The following is a 19,303-nucleotide window of genomic DNA, read 5'->3' as shown; positions in this document are numbered from 1 at the left end:
TGATGATTCTTTATTTCTCTCCCTTCTTATTCCTCCTCCTCCCTTCTTCATATGTTGGGTGTTTTGTTGTGTGCTCTTTTTAGGAGTGCTCCCATCTAGAGCAGTCCCTGTAGGATGCCCTGTAGAGGTGGTTTGTGGGAGGCAAATTCCCTCAACTTTTGCTTGTCTGGGAATTGTTTAATCCCTCCTTCATATTTAAATGATATTCGTGCTGGATACAGTAGTCTTGGTTCGAGGCCCTTCTGTTTCATTGCATTAAGTATATCATGCCATTCTCTTCTGGCCTGTAGGGTTTCTGTTGAGAAGTCTGATGATAGCCTGATGGGTTTTCCTTTGTAGGTAACCTTTTTTTTCTCTCTGGCTGCTTGTAATACTTTGTCCTTGTCTTTGATCTTTACCATTTTAATTATTATGTGTCTTGGTGTTGCCCTCCTTGGATCCCTTGTCATGGGAGTTCTGTGTACCTCTGTGGTCTGAGAGGCCATTTCTTCCCCTAGTTTGGGGAAATTTTCAGCAATTATTTCTTCAAAGACATTTTCTATCCCCTTTTCTCTCTCTACTTCTTCTGGAATGCCTATGATTCTTATATTATTTCTTTTATATTGATCACTCAGCTCTCTTAAAATTCTTTCATTCCTGGAGATCCTTTTATCTCTCTCTGCATCAGCTTCTCTGCGTTCCTGTTCTCTGTTTTCTAGTCCATTAATGGTCTCTTGCATCTCGTCCATTCTGTTTTGAAGTCCTTCCAGAGCTTGTTTTATTTCTGAATTCTCCTTCCTTAGTTCTTGCATATTTCTCTGCAAGTCCATCAGCATGGTTATGACTTTTGTTTTGAATTCTTTTTCAGGAAGACTGGCTAAATCTATCTCCCCAGATTCCTTCTCAGGGGAAGATGTAGCAGATGCCGAAGCTGTCTGGGTTAGTCTTGTCTGGATCATATTTTTTTGCCTTTTCATGTTGACAGGTGCTATTGACTGTCAGCTGGGAGGGCCAAAATTTTCACTTACTACTGGCCTTTCTTTACTGGGGCAACTGCGACCCCTAGTGGCTTGTGTTGGGTAATTGCGTGTAGAGTGGGTCTTTGTGTCTTGCCTGGCCGGGAGGGAGAAATTTCCCTTTCTGTGGGCGGAATTTGTCTCAGGCTGCTTCTCTGCTTTCGCAGCGCCCGGTGGGGTGATGGATGGGGGGGCTGCTTGACTGTTTGCCTCCGTGAGGGGTCTCGGAGCTGTTGCCCAGGGGGTTAGTGCACCCGGTTTTCCCTGTAATTTCCAGCTGCTGTACTGTGACCTGGGTTTTTTCCGTCAAGCTGTTAAGTCCCTGTCCCTTTAAGACTTTCAAAAAGCCCCCGCTTTTCTTTGTCACAGGGGCATCAGCTTCAGCACCCGCTCAGAGGTCTTATTCCCTGTTCCCCCAGTATCCAGGGCCCTCCGCCCATGCACTGTGTCTGCGCTCTGGCCCGGATGGCTGGGGCTGGGTGTTCGGCAGTCCTGGGCTCCGTCTCCCTCCCGCTCTGCCTATTGTTCTCCCGCCGGGAGCTGGGGGGAGGGGCGCTCGGGTCCCGCGGGGCCGGGGCTTGTATCTTACCCCTTTCACCAGTCGCTGGGTTCTCGCTGGTGTAGCTGCAGTCTGGCCACTGTCCTGCGTCTTCTGGTCTCTCTTTTAGGGCTAGTTGTGTTTGTTGTATTTTCAAAAGTATATATGTTTTTGGGAGGAGATTCCCACTGTCCTACTCACGCCGCCATGTTGGCTCCGCCTCGGTATTGTCAGTTTTTAATGTTTCTACATGATTCTGGGGGGTAGTGGTGTTATTGTGACTTTAATTTGCATTCTCCTAATTACTCATAATGGTCGGCATCTTTGCATGTGCTTATTGCCGTCTGTATTTTAAGGTACAGTTTTAAATGAAGATTATTTTTATTGTAAAAGTAATTAACCACTTTATTTAAATTTTTAATTCTGACCTTTGTCAGAATTTGGTATATTTCCTTAAACTCTTTATTTTCCTCTGGATCAATTGTTTCTTGTTCCCCATGTCATAATACCAATGGATTCTAAGAAATATTCCAGCTCTCCAATTCCTTCTTACCTGCACAGCTCTGTGAGCCCCGTGGTAAGCCAGAAGACACATGGATGACTGGTTCATAACTGTCACTGGAAGTCCCTGTCTTACACTCTTATTCAGAGTTTGCTTGGACTGAATGCAAAGAGATGAAGGCAGGTTATAAAGAAAGTCTTCTACACTCAGCAGTCCTGATCCCAAGAGTCTAAAATAGCCAGGCCAGACAGGGCCACCGTCATGGCCACTGGACCCAGGGGCCCGGCTCCGAATGTAAAGTGTCAAAGGTGCTGAGTGCCTTGTCCTGTGGAGGCAGGCCCACCTGCTCCCAGGGGGCCCCTGACCATTTGTGTGGAGAGCCTGCCTGACAAGGATGCTCAGCAGCTGGGAAAAGAAGCCAGATGGTCAGAAGTAACTAAACTTGATCCACACAGACAAAAGAGAGACAACCATGAAAGTTCTGGTGTTTTTGATCATTGGAGTCAAAGCTAAACTGTTTTTAAAAAAGGATTATTTCTGTTACTTTATTACCTTCTAAGTACTGCAAATTCAAACAATTAACATTTTAACCATTTTGACCCTGTTTCTTACACACTGGAGTCTTCAGAAGGGAGCAGCAGGCTCCTTCTGTCTGCGGCACAATGTTGAGAACATTCTTTTGGCGTCAGTATGCACTGCCTTGTGAATTGTCTCTCCATTTCTATCTCCTCCCTGTCTTTTGAGCTCCTTGAAAAGAGGAATGACATATCATACTTCTCTGTGTCTCCTGAAACTGTTTGATAGTCATACTAACCAGTCACTAAGTGCTCACAGAATGAGTGAATGAAGTACCACAAAAATGTGAATTTTAAATAAGGGAGCTAATTCCCTACTTCTAGCTTCTGTGTGTGTATTAATTTTTTTTCTTTCTCAAGATGTTTTTATGTACTAAAATAATAAAAAATAATGGTGTCTTTTCTTTCTCCTGTGGGAAATCACACTAAGGCTATTAGAAGAGTTAGAAGAAGAAGAAGAAGAAGAAGAAGAAAAAAACCCCTGAAAATGGCATCTTTGAAAGGAGGGTGACCCCAAAAGACAATATGTAAGAGGAAAGGCTCCCAAATGCAGGGAGTCTAGAAGATTCCAGGGATGCACAGCTGTGACAGCAGCTTAGACGAGGTCAGCAGTTTTCCAGAGTAGGAAGCATACCTTGAAGGATATGACCCACGATCCCTGGTTTGGAGAATAGGCTGGATGTAGGAGCGAGAGGTGTGAGCTTCCTTCCCTGGGTGTTGGGCAGCTGAAGGTGAAGCAGGGAGAGTAAGGCCATGAGAGAATATGCAGGAAGCTTTCAGATAGTAGTACTCCGGAAGGCACGATGGAGGAGACAGACCCTGTGTGGTGGCGTTCTGTACTGTCAGCCCCTGAAGGTTGGGAATGATGGAGGTTAAGGCATCTAACCTCATACAATCCTAGTAAAAACAGAGAATTTCTACTAGTCTGAAACATGGCCTGGCCCCTGCCTGCAAATTCTTCTGAAATAACTGATACAGGAAGAAATCATAGTATTAAAAGATGAATAACCAAAAATGAATTTTCCTAGTGTACTTTTTCTAGCTAAGAAGAAAAATACCACTGATACCTGATAAATTAAGTAACTTGTGAATATTTTTAAATATATAATGGCAAATACTAAGATGATATAACCAACTAAGATGAGGTCAGGGGGAGGGACTGGGAAAGAAAGGAAGTGTAATTTATAATTACTCATCGTAGGGAGTAAGACATTATGCAAATGGATGTAATAGAAGAAGCATAAAAGTAAGAACCCAAAGGATAAAACTTCCTGATTTATTGTTCCTAATTTAACCATGTTTTCAAAACAAAACTCCAGATAATTCATAGGCATCAAAACTATCAAGCACCGAACAAGGTAAAATTTACAATGTCTGGCATCCAATAAAAAAAGACATGCAAAGAAGCAGCAGAAGAGAACCTATATTGAGGAGAAAAATAAATCAATCTAAATGGGTCCAGAAATGACACAGATGATGTAAGCAGTAGACAAAGACATTAAAGCAATTATTATATTTGTACTCTATGTGTTCAAGAACCTAGAGAAAGATTGAGTTTATCAAGTAGAGACATGGAAGATATTTTTAAAAATCCCAAATGAAACTTAAGAGCTGAAAATTACAGTGTCTGAGATGAAAAATACACCAGATGAGTTAATAACAGATTAAATATTAATGGAAGAAGAGATGAACAGATTTGAAGATAGCAGTACAAACTATTCAAAATGAAACTCAGAATCAGTGAGCTATGGGACAATTGCAGCACATGTAATTGAAGTCTGCAGAGGAGAATGGAAAGAATGAATAGGGAGACAGAAAAAAATATTTGAAGAAATAATGGCCAAAACTTTATTCAAAATTAATAAAAACTACTAATTCACAGATCTAAGAACCTCAATAAACTCCAACCACAAAAAAAAACATCAAGAAAGTCAGATCATAAAAATCCTAAAAAGCAGCCTAAAAAAAGACATCACAGACAGGACTAAAGACTTCTCAATGAAAGCAATGCAAGTAACAAGATGGTAGAACAACATCTTTAAGATATAGAAAGAAAAAAATAAGTCGTCAACCTAGAATTCTTGACCCAGCAAAATTACCTTTCAACAGTGGATGAAAGTAAAGACATCTTCAGACGTATAAAGGCTGAAAGAACTTATCACCCGCAGACCTGCACTACAAGAAATGTTAAAGTCTTTCAGAGAGGGAAAATGATATCAGAGATCTGGGTCTACAGAAAAGCATAAAGAGCACTGGAATGGTAATGACATGGGTAAATATAAATAATTATTTATTCTGGTTATTTACTTTAAAAGTTAGTCAAACTGTTTAAAGCAGGGATTGGCAATCTTTTCTTTTTTTTTTTTTTTTTTTTTTAATAATTATTTTTTATTGAAGGGTAGTTGACACACAGTATTACATTACATGAGTTTCAAGTGTACAACACAGTGGTAGAACATTTATATACATAATTCTAGGTTCCAGCTATCACCCTACCAGGCTGTTACAATATCTTGACTATATTCCTTATGCTATACATTACATCCCGGTTACTAATTTATTTTACCATTGGAAGTCTGTCCTTTTTTTTTTTTTTTTTTTTGTGAGGGCATCTCTCATATTTATTGATCAAATGGTTGTTAACGACAATAAAATTCTGTATAGGGGAGTCAATGCTCAATGCACAATCATTAATCCACCCCAAGCCTAATTTTTGTCAGTCTCCAATCTTCTGAGGCATAACAAACAAGTTTTTACATGTAGAACAAATTCTTACATAATGAATAAGTTACATAGTGAACAGTACAAGGGCAGTCATCACAGAAACTTTCGGTTTTGCTCATGCATTATGAACTCTAAACAGTCAGTTCAAATATGAATACTCATTTGGTTTTTATACTTGATTTATATGTGGATACCACATTTCTCTCTTTATTATTATTATTTTTAATAAAATGCTGAAGTGGTAGGTAGATACAAGATAAAGGTAGAAAACATAGTTTAGTGTTGTAAGAGAGCACATGTAGATGATCAGGTGTGTGCCTGTAGGCTATGTGTTAATCCAAGCTAGACCAGGGCAATAAAACATCCACGTATGCAGAAGATTTCTCTCAGAACGGGGGGGTGAGGTTCTAAGCCTCACCTCTGTTGATCCCCAATTTCTCACCTGATGGCCCCCCTGCGACTGTGCCTGTCTTAGGTTGTTCCTCCCTTGAGGAATCTTACCCGTCTCTGGCTAACCAGTCATCTTCCGGGGCCATACAGGGAAATGTGAAGTTGGTAAGTGAGAGAGAAGCCTTATTGTTTGAAAAAGTTAGCTTTTTACTTCTTTGCATATTTATGCCCTGTGGCTTCTATGCCCAGCATTTGTCTTGAGGTATCTTTACCACTTGGAAGAATTATGATACTCGGTAAATTTGATATGAGGCACGAATTCTATTTAAGGGTTGTAATTAGGAAGGAAGAAGAAAAGCTATAGAAGTAGCAGGCGGAAGAAAACATGGGAAGATTGATTATTTCTTTGATATATCTTCTTGTAGAGTAACTTCAGCATGTATAGGTTTTAAGCTACTACTTAAATTGCACACACACATTAACATAATAGGAGTATAGTTACATAACCAAAGCATATCTGTAATTACCAGCCGGCAATCTTTTCTTAATATGCCAGAGAATAACTTTTGGCTTTGTGGGCCACATATGATCTCTTACATAATTTCTTTTTTTCCAGCTTCTTAAATATGTAAAAAATACACTTAACTCAAAGGCCATAAAAATGCTATATTTGCACTATGGGTTGTAGTTTGCTGACCCTTGATCAAAAGCAAAAATAACAATGTGTTGTGGGATTTAGAGCCTAGAAAAGTAAAACTGTGCAGACTGGGAGGAGAGAAATGCAAGTGAACTATAGCATTTCCATTGCAAGGTTCATATGCACTGGTAGAATACCACTTAAAGGCAGACCATGCTGAGTTACAGATAACTACTGTAAACCCTAAAGCAAAAACAGAAAAAGTAGAATTTTAGATAGTAAGCCAACAAAGAAGATAAAATAGAATTATTTAAAATACTCAAGTCATAAGAAGGAAGAAAAAGAGGAAAAAGGTAACAAAGGACAGATGGAATAAAAAGAAAACAAATAGCAAGATGATAGATTTAAACTGTACCATATCAGTCAATACTCATAAAGAATATAAATGGTTTAAACACCCCAGTTAAAAGGTAGAGATTGTCAGATTGGACAGAAAATGAGACCCAGTGGTATGATGTCTAGAAGAAACTCACTTTAAATATAATGGTAGAGAAAATTTACAAGTAAAAAGGTGGAAAAAGATTTATACATAGAGAGAGTGTAAGAGTAAAAGAATGGGAGAAACTATTCCCTGTGAACACCAATCACACGAAAGCTGGAATGGCTATATTCACTTAAGGCAGAGTAGATTTCACAGCAAAGACAATTACTGGGGATGAAGAGGGTCATTTCAAGTAAATAGATTCTCTGTTTCCCCTTGAGCTTTCTTTGTCCTCCATTCCTTAATACCTTTACTCTACCTTCTTGATCTCTCTGTGTGAAAGACAGACTTCTACGTGCACTAACCAATTCTCCAACTCTCTAGTTACCAACTGGGTGTCCTGTAATCACCTGGAATTCTGACATTATCCACCTGGAATCAGCACACACCCCACAGGTTAAGGGCTCGGTCCCACAAGACTGCCTCCAGTTTAGATGCCAGCCACAAGCCCCAGGTTCTCACTTGTACTTCTGATTAACTGGCAATAAATCAGGGGTTTCCATGACCCCCTCCTCAATTTCTATAATTTGCTATTCACAGAATGCAGGGAAACACTTACATTTATTATTTGTTATGAAGGATACATAAACGATATAAATGAATGGCCAGGTGAAGAGGTACATAGGGTAAAGGTCTGAGAGTCCCAAGCACAGGAACGTCTTTGTGGGGTTGGGATGTGCCAACCTTCCTGGCACATTGGATGTGTTCGCCAACTCAGAAGCTCTCTGGGCCCCATAGTGTAGGGTTTTATGGAGACCCCATTATGTAGCGTGATTGATTAAATCATTGGCCATTGGTGATTAACTCCATCTCCAGCCCCTTTCCCCTCCCTGGAGCTTGAGGAGGTGGGCACCATGTTTGCCCAAGGATAAGGTTAACATTTGGAAAGTTGAATCACAGAAATGCCATCTTTTTTGTTCTCTGTATTTTATCAGGAACCTCGGAGTGATGGTGTGCTCCTCCCTGTGTGATTTGGGTGGGATCCTCACGCCCTTCTTGGTCTTCAGGCTGGTGGAGGTTTGGCAAGGCTTGCCACTCATTCTGTTCGGTAAGACTTCATCAGACGTTTATTATTCCTCCTTTCCAGCCCAGCTTGAATACTCAGTAACTATTTGATGGGTGAACGATATCCCCCAGCAAGTTTGCAGAAGACAACAATGCTGCCTGCCCTCCCAGCAAGGCCTGGCTCCCTCTGTCTTGCCTCATGGGAAAGATGAGATGCCGTTCTAGAAGGCAGACCAGAGGCTTATGTCCTGTGGCTCCAGAGGCCAGTAGTTCATCCTGCAGGACAGAAGCTGAGAGACCTTTTGATATAGCCTCCTGCTTTCTTAGGAACTGACTACCAATTGTGCATCTAACATATACTTGCTGGAGGTTTGAAGGTGCCAAATTATCACCCCTCTTCTGCTTCTGCATCTTGACAACTGAGAACAGACACGGAGATAAATGGGAATCAAAGTTTAGTATCAGCTTTATTACTGATAAACTTGGAGTAGAGAAGGGGGAGGGGATCCCTCCCTCTCTCCCCAAACCTGGACCTTGGGATGCCCAGGACCCTGCTGATGCACTTGGTGGAAGGTAACATGGCTGTGCACCTGCAGGCAGCACCATGCTGCGCCCAGGCCAATCCGTGAGGGAGAAGGAGGGAGAGAGAAGAGGGCAGAAAGAAGGAGGGAGAATAAGAGAGGAGGACGGAGGGAGGGACGGAGGGAGAGAGAGAGAGAGAGAAGCAAGAGAGGCCCATGGTGCTCACGTATGTATCATCTATGCTGCATGTCATATGTACATACAATATAAATATATAGTAGCTATAATATGTATTATAGCTTATAGTAATTATAATATATACATACAATTTATGTAATATAATTATATAATTCCATATAGTTTATATATATTAACTATAGTGCATTAGTCATTTTATATATATAAAATCATATATAATAATTTGTAACAATATATGATATATAGTAGTATATATGATTACATAATACAATTTTGATATATAGTAACTATATATATTATTATATTAGTATATATACATATTATATATAAAATAATATATACATATTTATATATAATAGCATACATAGTGACCAATCAAAACTGAGTTTCATATTGCTCCTGAGGTTTCTGAATCATCCTTTGACCTTAAGCATGAGTTTCTATAGAATTCTATACTTAACACAGAAGTAAATGAAGGCACCATTCCCTCTTCTTACCCTGGCATTTCTGCCGTTATCCTATTGCTTTAATTTTCTTTTCTAGATGTTCTTGACTTAAACAGTAGTGTGCCTCACAGTGCGTTATCTAGGCACCTCCTTGGGTAGGCGCCCCCCTTCCTGGAAGGGGTGCAGCCTGTGCCCTAATGGCCCCATGGGGATCTGTTTTGTTGGAAGCGGTGGTGGGCCTCGTTGCCGGGGGAGTGACGCTGCTGCTTCCCGAGACCAAGGGGGTCGCCTTGCCCGAGACCATCGAGGACGCGGAGAACATCTGGAGGTGAGTCCCGGTCCCACGCTAGCTGTGCCCTTGGAATCCATTAGCCCTCTCCATTGTCTCTATCTTAAAGGTTTAGGGGAGCTTTACAGATACTGTTTTTTTAAAAAATTACACCCAGTGCTACTCTGGCAAGAAACATAGCACAATAGCCATTGGCTTTAGGTGAGAAAAGAAAGGGGCACATATGCATTTTTGGCTGATGGTCGTCCACCCTAAACCGCAGCCCAGAGAGCGCGGGCGTGCGAGGCGGGCTGTGCGGGCACCAGCATCCTGGCTCACCCCAGGACTTAGTGACCCTGAGCAGGGAACTCTTAAATCACTCTCTGTCCTTTCAGCGGTTGCTGGTTCAGATTCCTTAGTGACACACTTCACAAAGAAGAATGACCTCCAAGTTTCATGCCTGTGACAGGGACAAGTGCTTCGATGGAGTGTCAGATTCCACTTTAAAATAGTAACACAGGAAAGGAAGATAAAGTGTGCTGAGGTGGCCGCTCAGGCCCCTGCCCTGGCTGGGCGCTCTGGGCTCCATAGGAAGGACACGCCTGTCCCTGTGCCACAGAGAGAGCAGTCTGTGGGGCCATGAGGACCTGCTCATGGACACGTGTTGCCTGCTGGGCCTTGCGACTTTGGGAATGTCATTGAGTCCCACAGAAACTTAATTTCCTTGCCTGAAAAGTAGCCAGTATAATACTTAATTTAGGGGGTTGCTGTGAAAATTCAGTGAGATAAAACAGCACTATATATGCTATTTTACATATAATATGTATATATTATTTTATCTCACTGAAATTTCACAGTGAGGAAATTCAGTGACAGAGTGTTGTCTGGCACATAGTAGATGTTCAATAAATCTTAGATTTTCCCCTTTCTTCTTGCATTTTGAGAATCCTCAACGATTCTCAAAACTTAGTATGCAAAGAACCACAAAGGGAGCTTCCTAAAATGCAGATTCCTGGGCCTGCTGGGGTTTTGACTCAGTCACTGATGGGTGGAACCCAGGGAGCTGTGTTTTTAATAAGCTCTGCCCACAATGCCCATTTATGTACTCTGTAAATCTACTCTGAGAAATTCTGGATTTCTCCGCACTGATCCAGACAAACACCTTATTTTAACTGGAAACACACGTCCTGGTTTCTGACAATATGCTTGCTTTATTTCGGTCCCAGTGGTAGAAATATATAGCTAATGTTGATTACCTGACTTTAAACTGCTCCATTCTAATTTGTTGATAGGCACTTGGTCATCTTCTAAGGTGTTTTGTTTATCCCTTTAGGCCCTCAGGGTAACCGTTCCTTCCTGGAGTTTCTGCGCTGAGCCCCTCATCTCCCTGAACAGCCTCTGTTCTTGATAATATTTTGCACATTCTATGATAATCACTTAGTTCATTCTGTCTTCTCTGCTATACTGACTCCACAAACGGTGGCTACAATCCGTTGCCAGAGAGATGATTTCAGTCACTCCTTCCCTGGCACTTCCCCAGGGAAACCATCCCAGGCGGGAGTTGTAGTGCTGCTCGCTGTCTGTACGGAGGGCTCACCGTGGGTCCGCTTCCCCGAAAGCTTCACGTGTGATCTCAGCCAATCCTATCAAGACATTGTGAGCAGCTACTGTTGATATCAGGCCCAGTCTTCAGATGAAAGGCATGACAGCTGCCCCAGAAGTCCCCAGACCCCAGATGGAATGTTGGCTGTAAATAAGGTGACGGAGTTAGACGACAATACAATAGATGTTCCGCTTCAGGAGTCAGCAAGCTCTTTCCGTAAAGGGCCATGTAGGAAAGACTTCACATTTGGGGGCCACATGGTCTCTGTGGCCACTACTCAACAAAAGCAGCCAGAGACAATACAGAAAGGAATGGGTATGATGGGGTTCCAGCAGAGCTTTATTCATGGACATTGAACTTTGAGTTCCATCTAATTTTCAAGTGTCAGGAAATAACATTTTTATTTTAATTTTAAAAACCATTAAAAAATACAAAAAGCCAGTCTAAGCTCACAGGCCACAGAAAAGCAGGCCGTAAGGCAGGGCTGGCCTGCCGGCTGCAGGTTGTGTTGCCAACCCTTTTCTTCTTTGCTGCTCGCTGTCCTGTTCTCCTTGTTTTGAGACTTTTTCCCCTTACAGCCCTGCGGCTGGGTCTTCATCAAGTCATTGACTGCTTGTTTCTTTTAACTAATTTTGATTTTTGGTTGCTACAGGAAAGCGAAGCCCAAAGAAAACCGGATTTACCTCCAGATCCAAACTTCAAGCCCGCAGGCACCTGAGAGAGATGCTTCCCTGGACACCGAGCGGCAGAGATGAAGATGGAGTCAGCATACGGAGGGATGCTCAATTTTCTGTCCTCTTCCTCACGCTCGCCTGCTTCCGCATCACTGTCAGTCCTGAAGAACACCCGCTCTGCTTTCTCCCGTCCCCTCCCGTCCCCTCCCCTCCCCTCCCCTCTCCTCCCCTCCCCTCCCCTCCCCTCCCCTCCTCTTCCTTCAAGTCTCCCAAAGCCCTGGTGACCTTTTATCTACTTGCCCCTTTCTAGTGAGAGCTGTGGGTGGTTACCAGGTACTTTATTATCAAAAGTATTTTGAAGATCCAATAAAACTTAAATATTGCTATAAAAGAGGCCTCTTTAACTGGTTTCCTAGACTCTCTTTGTATTTATAGGTGTCTAGGTTGGCAAAGCCTCTCGGTGTGTAAATCTCTCGAGAGTTCTTGATTTTTAAATACGGTGATTCTTCCTGCAAACTATATCCCAATCATGTTTCTATGCATGTGGTGGAATAAAACGTGATCCTCATTTGAAAGCTAGAAGTGCTATGACCTTTTTAGCAAAGAAGTTTCTGCCACCTATGTTCCAGGAATATTTTATTCTCTTTCACTCTTGGTTTGGGTTCTCGCTGATGATTCTAGAAGGTGAACTCATATGCCAGAAATGAGCTATCACAGTAAATGTATCAAAAAAGAGACCTATTTGCTGGGAGTTTTCTGTAACTGGCTCAAGTTCTGGTTTAAAAAGTAGGCTCTCCGAAAAGCCCTAACACAGCTGCCCCATGTGCTGTGGGTTGTGCTGCCACAGAATTCACAGCAATGTAGCCTTTGTAAGGCAACTTAGGCTGTGTTGTGAGACGTGGGGGAACACACAGCCCACCTTTCAAGTGGATGGAGGGATTTGATGGTCTCGAAAATCACCTCCCCAATCCTGCCCCACACATTTCCTTCAATGCCTAGAATGCAACCTGCAGAGATTTCCCCCTGCAGGCCTGGGAAGGCAACCACTGAGAGTAAAGTGCACACTGTGGGGTGGCCCATCAGCTAGGAGTACAGTGGGGACTGGGGGACCAGGGACAGCACCTGAAGAGCAGCAGGTGTGACAACAGATGGGGCACCCTGTGGCCTGAGAGAGGCAGCATTATGTCACCGGAAGAGCCCAGACTCTGGCATGATCCTGATGGGGTTCAGTGTTTCCCCCAACATCTAGTGATTCTATAGCCTGGAGCAAGCTCTTTAACTGTCTGAGGGTGTGGGCTGTGCAGCCAGACTCACGGAGAGAACAATACTCGGGGACCACCCGCAAGGATACAGGCTGACCGAGAAGAGGTGCCTCCTTCAGAGCCACAGCCAGGGGATGGAACCTGAGACCCAAGTCCACACTCGGGGGACCAGGGCAGGGCAACCTTAAAGTCCCGGGATTACCTGAATCCCCTGAGAAAACTCTGATGTGGTCATGTTATCCTGAGCTGGAAAACTCTGATTCAAGTTTTCCACTAGCTGCTGGAATGGGGGCTTAGGGAAAAATAAAGTCATAGAAACATTAGGGCCCCCTGTCACACTCTTACGTGTTGTGGCGGAGCTCATGGAGTCACGTCACACACAGTGGTCCGCAGCCTGCTTTTCCCAGTTAACATCTTTCCACTTCAGGACAGAAGGAACTGATTCTTTTTAACGACTTCATAGCGATATATTGAGCAATGTAAGTTATTCAGCCATTTCTGCTCTCTACTCCGAGGATTTGGTCTCCTTCCCTTGAATATAAACGACAGGCTTGTCTGCCGGCTCTCCCACCCCCTCCTGTTTGTCCCACCCCCTCTGTGGGCTCTGACAATCTCGGGGGCCCCGGGAGCCATCAGGACACAGGCCGGCCCCATTGCCTGGCCCAGGCTTTGCCTTCCGTTCGGGGCAAGTGAGCGTGGATTCCCGCACAGTTGTTTGCTGACAGAGGCTGGGACGGTCCGGGGGTACCGGGTGGCCCGCTGTGTGTCCCAGAACTCACCTGCGCTCGGTCATTCTCCAAGCAAACTCTTCAGGAACCCCACCTCACCACCTTCTCTTTCTTGCATTTGTCAGGATATTGAAGCTGTACAGAATCTCTCTCTGCTCCTCCAAGAATTTTATGTGCAAAACATTTTTCTTGATGAACCAAACCCTATTTATCTCATCTTACAAATTCATTTTGTTCTTTATATATGTATATATTACATTTTTTCATTGTATACAAAGTTACCCCAAAGATGCATGACTGCATTTGAAATCTTTCAGTAGGTGCATTTCCCAAACACATCAGTTAAAAAGTTTGCTGTCTTAATTAAACTCCCCTCCCCATTAGATACTATATTTACCCCTCAAATGCAAGCGAAAGCATCCTTGCTTTCTGCCCTGTGAGGACCGTGGAGTGGAAGGGAAACTTGCTTGTCTCCAGGGCTCTGTTCCCTTGGGGAGTGACGTAATTGATCCCAGGGACCAGATGACCGTTTGTTTCAAAAAGATGCCTCCCTAGGACCTTTTGGGCACTAAGGGAGGAAGACAAGGAGACAAAGAGATGGCTAACCTGCTTCCTGGGTTTCTGCAAAGCGCAAAGCTGCTTTCTAGATTAAAATGGGAGAAAAGGGAGCCTTCAGGAAAAGGAAGGGACTAGAAAGGAGATGCGGGATAAGGAGCACATTTGATCAGGCGAGTCCTTAGAGGTCAGGCAGCTCTCCTGTCCCACCCACCACCTCCTTCACTTGCCAAGAGGGAAGTGAGGACATGGAAGATGGACAGATGTCCTTCAGCTGGCATGACTCATTTACGACAATGACAGGTGTCACTTATGACTGCTGACGCCCCTTCACTGTGTTTCTTCCCCACAGCCAGCAAACAAAAGGGATCACAATAGCCACATGGTCCAAAAGAAATTTACTGCATGTTTTGGTGGCTGGTCACTTAAACAGACCCTGGTTGGTGACATCAGGTTGATTCTTTGCTGGTCTGTAAATCTGGGAAGGGGAAATCCCAGGGCAAAACACCTAGCTGAAACTGAAGTCAGTCAAAGGGACAAAGTTTAAAACCTGTTCATTGCTTACAAAAGGCAGTCTGACATCTCTCTCCCCTGCTGAAGCAGAAGCAAGCGAAATCCCCCCCACAGCCTCTCAGGTTCAGGTAGGCACTTAGTCACCCAGGTAGTTACCCACTGATACGGAGATGAACTACTTCTCTCCACCCCTTAAAAACATCTGTTGATGTGGAGATGCATTGAAGCCAGGCCAGAGATTCTGGAAATACTGCAATTTTATGCGCATGTTCCCAGGAGGGTAATAATGGGTCTCTGAAGAGCTAAAGAGCAGCAGGGAGAGAAGAAAGCCAAGATGGTGGTGTGAGTAGAGCAGCGGAAATCTCCTCCCAAAACCACATATATTTTTGAAAACACAACCATTCCTAAAAGACCAGAAGACAGGACAACAGCCAGACCACATCCACACCTGCGAGAACCCAGCGCCTGGTGAAAGGGGTAAGATAGAAGCCCCAGCCCTGCGGGACCCGAGCGCCCCTCACCCCAGCTCCCGGCGGGAGGAGAGGAGTCGGAGCGGGAGGGAGAGGGAGCCCAGGACTGCTGAACACCCAGCCCCAGCCATCCGCACCAGAGCGCAGACACAGTGCGTGCGTGGGGTCCTGGATACTAGGGAAACAGGACAGTAAGACCTGTGAGCGGGTCCCTGCAGCCAGCGTCCCCAGGACAAAGAAAAGTGAGTGCTTTTTGAAAGTCTTAAAGGGACAGGGACCCCACCGCAGGACAGAAGCGTCCCGGGACACATAGCCCAGCAGCTGGGAATCCCGGGGAACTCTGGGCACTCTAACCCCCTGGGCAGCAGGGAGCATGGAGGCCCCTCGCAGAGATAAAAAGCCTCCCGGCCGTTTCACCTCCGACGTGGCTCCACCATATCGGAGCAGCAGCCCGAGGCAGGCCATGCCCACAGCAAACGCGGAGCTAAACTCCATAGCAGCAGGGCAAGAATCAGAAGCCCCGTCTGCGCACAGCTGCGCAGCACAAGCCACTAGAGGTCACTGTTCTCCCAGGAGAGGAGGGCCACAAACCAACAAGAAGGGACGTTCTCCCAGCCATCACTTGTACCACTCCACAAACTATCTCTATCGCCATGAAAAGGCAGAAAAATTTGATACAGACCAAAATCACAACCCCTGAGAAGGAGATAGATCTAACCAGTCTTCCTGAAAGAGAATTCAAAATAAAAATCATAAACATGCTGACGGAGATGCAGAGAAATATACAAGAGCTAAGGGATGAAGTCCAGAGGGAGATTACAGAAATGAAACAAACTCTGGAAGGATTTATAAGCAGAATGGATAAGATGCAAGAGGCCATTGATGGAATAGAAATCAGAGAACAGGAACGCATAGAAGCTGACGCAGAGAGAGATGAAAGGATCTCCAGGAATGAAACAATATTAAGAGAACTGTGTGACCAATCCAAAAGGAACAATATCTGCATTATAGGGGTACCAGAAGAAGAAGAGAAAAAGGGATAGAAAGTGTCTTTGAAGAAATAATTGCTGAGAACTTCCCCAAACTGGGGGAGGAAATAGTTGCTCAGACTACAGAGGCACAAAGAACTCCCAACAGACGAGACCCAAAGAGGACAACACCAAGACACATAATAATTAAAATGGCAAAGATCAAGGACAAGGAGAGTATTAAAGGCAGCCAGAGAGAAAAAAAAGGTCACCTACAAAGGAAAACCCATCAGGCTATCATCAGACTTCTTAACAGAAACCTTACAGGCCAGAAGAGAATGGCATGATATATTCAATGCAATGAAACAGAAGGACCTTGAACCAAGGATACTGTATCCAGCACGATTATCATTTAAATATGAAGGAGGGATTAAACAATTCCCAGACAAGCAAAAGTTGAGGGAATTTGCATCCCACAAACCACCTCTACAGGTTATTTTAGAGGGACTGCTCTAGATGGGAGCACTCCTAAAAAGAGCACAGAACAAAACACTCAACATATGAAGAATGGAGGAGGAGGAATAAGAAGGGAGAGAAGAAAAGAATCATCAGACTGTGTTTATAATAGCTCAATAAGCAAGTTAAGTTAGACAGTAAGATAGTAAAGAAGCTAACCTTGAACCTTTGGTAACCACGAATCTAAAGCCTGCAATGGCAATAAGTACATACCCTTCAATAATCACCCTAAATGTAAATGGACTGAATGCACCAATCAAAAGACACAGAGTAATAGAATGGATAAAAAAGCAAGACCCATCTATATGCTGGTTACAAGAGACTCACCTCAAACGCAAAGACATGCACAGATTAAAAGTCAAGGGATGGAAAAAGATATTTCATGCAAACAACAGAGAGAAAAAAGCAGGTGTTGCAATACTAATATCAGACAAAATAGACTTCAAAACAAAGAAAGTAACAAGAGATAAAGGACACTACATAATGATAAAGGGCTCAGTCCAACAAGAGGATATAACCATTATAAACATATATGCACCCAACACAGGAGCACCAATATATGTGAAACAAATACTAACAGAATTAAAGGAGGAAATAGAATGCAATGCATTCATTTTGGGAGATTTTAACACACCGCTCACTCCAAAGGACAGATCCATCAGACAGAAAATAAACAAGGACACGGAGGCACTGAACAACACACTAGAACAGATGGACCTAATAGACATCTATAGAACTCTACATCCAAAAGCAACAGGATACACATTCTTCTCAAGTGCACATGGAACATTCTCCAGAATAGACCACATACTAGGCCACAAAAAGAGCCTCAGTAAATTCCAAAAGATTGAAATCTTACCAACCAACTTTTCAGACCAAAAAGGTATAAAACTAGAAATAAATTGTACAAAGAAAGAAGCAAAAAGGCTCACAAACACATGGAGGCTTAACAACACGCTCCTAAATAATCAATGGATCAATGACCAAATTAAAATGGAGATCCAGCAATATATGGAAACAAATGACAACAACAACACAAAGCCCCAACTTCTGTGGGATGCAGCAAAAGAAGTCTTAAGAGGAAAGTATATAGCAATCCAAGCATATTTAAAGAAGGAAGAACAATCCCAAATGAATAGTCTAATGTCACAATTATTGAAATTGGAAAAAGAAGAACAAATGAGGCCTAAGGTCAGCAGATGGAGGGACATAATAAAGATCAAAGAAGAAATAAATAAAATTGAGAAGAATAAAACAATAGAAAAAATCAATGAAACCAAGAGGTGGTTCTTCAAGAAAATAAACAAAATAGATAAGCCTCTAGCCAGACTTATTAAGAGAAAAAGAGAGTCGACACACATCAACAGAATCAGAAATGAGAAAGGAAAAATCACGACAGACCCCACTGAAATACAAAGAATTATTAGAGAATACTATGAAAACCTATATGTTAACAAGCTGGAAAACTTAGAAGAAGTGGACAACTTCCTAGAAAAATACAACCTTCCAAGACTGACTCAGAAAGAAACAGAAAATCTAAACAGACCAATTACCAGCAACGAAATTGAAGCGGTAATCAAAAAACTACCCAAGAACAAAACCCCAGGGCCACATGGATTTACCTCGGAATTTTATCAGACATACAGGGAAGACATAATACCCATTTATTTTCCTTAAAGTTTTCAAAAAAATAGAAGAGGAGGGAATACTCCCAAACTCATTCTATGAAGCCAACATCACCCTAATACCAAAACCAGGCAAAGACCCCACCAAGAAAGAAAACTACAGACCAATATCCCTGAAGAATGTAGATACAAAAATACTCAACAAAATATTAGCAAACCGAATTCAAAAATACATCAAAAGGATCATACACCATGACCAAGTGGGATTCATCCCAGGGGTGCAAGGATGGTACAAGATTCGAAAATCCATCAACATCATCCACCACGTCAACAAAAAGAAGGACAAAAACCACATGATCATCTCCATAGATGCTGAAAAAACATTCGACAAAATTCAACATCCATTCATGATAAAAACTCTCAACAAAATGGGCATAGAGGGCAAGTACCTCAACATAATAAAGGCCATATATGATAAACCCACAGCTAACATCATACTGAACAGTGAGAGGCTGAAAGCTTTTCCTCTGAGATCAGGAACAAGACAGGGATGCCCACTCTCCCCACTGTTATTTAACATAGTACTGGAGGTCCTAGCCATGGCAATTAGACAAAACAAAGAAATACAAGGAATCCAGATTGGTAAAGAAGAAGTCAAACTGTCACTATTTGCAGATGACATGATATTGTACATAAAAAACCCTAAAGACTCCACTCCAAAACTACTAGAACTAATATTGGAATTCAGCAAAGTTGCAGGATACAAAATTAACACACAGAAATCTGTGGCTTTCCTGTATACTAACAATGAACCAACAGAAAGAGAAATCAGGAAAACAACTCCATTCACAATGGCATCAAAAAAAATAAAATACCTAGGAATAAACCTAACCAAAGAAGTGAAAGACTTATACTCTGAAAACTACAAGTCACTCTTAAGAGAAATTAAAGGGGACACTAACAGATGGAAACTCATCCCATGCTCGTGGCTAGGAACAATTAATATCGTCAAAATGGCCATCTTGCCCAAAGCAATAAAAAGATTTGA

General features: G+C 42.8%; 1 protein-coding gene across 4 annotated transcripts in view; it reads left to right on the top strand.

The window, feature by feature from the left end:
• Positions 1-12,006, top strand: part of LOC118913051 (solute carrier family 22 member 1-like) — a 36,082-nt gene extending 24,076 nt beyond the window's left edge. For 2 of the 4 annotated variants that reach the window (XM_057489063.1, XM_036886739.2), the window contains exons 9-12: positions 7,838-7,950; positions 9,171-9,203; positions 9,302-9,401; positions 11,597-12,006. In XM_057489063.1, the coding sequence (XP_057345046.1) occupies positions 7,838-7,950; positions 9,171-9,203; positions 9,302-9,401; positions 11,597-11,699 (349 nt within the window). In that variant the 3' untranslated portion in view covers positions 11,700-12,006. The remainder of the gene's footprint in view (positions 1-7,837; positions 7,951-9,170; positions 9,204-9,301; positions 9,402-11,596) is intronic. The other 2 variants (XM_036886740.2, XM_036886741.2) reach the window with 2 other exon arrangements.
• The last annotated feature ends 7,297 nt before the right edge of the window (positions 12,007-19,303 follow it).

Source organism: Manis pentadactyla, chromosome 12 (assembly GCF_030020395.1).
Source record: "Manis pentadactyla isolate mManPen7 chromosome 12, mManPen7.hap1, whole genome shotgun sequence".
Classification (NCBI taxonomy): Eukaryota; Metazoa; Chordata; class Mammalia; order Pholidota; family Manidae; genus Manis; species Manis pentadactyla.
The sequence above is the reverse complement of the archived record's forward strand: the minus strand, read 5'-3'. Positions and strand labels throughout refer to the sequence as shown.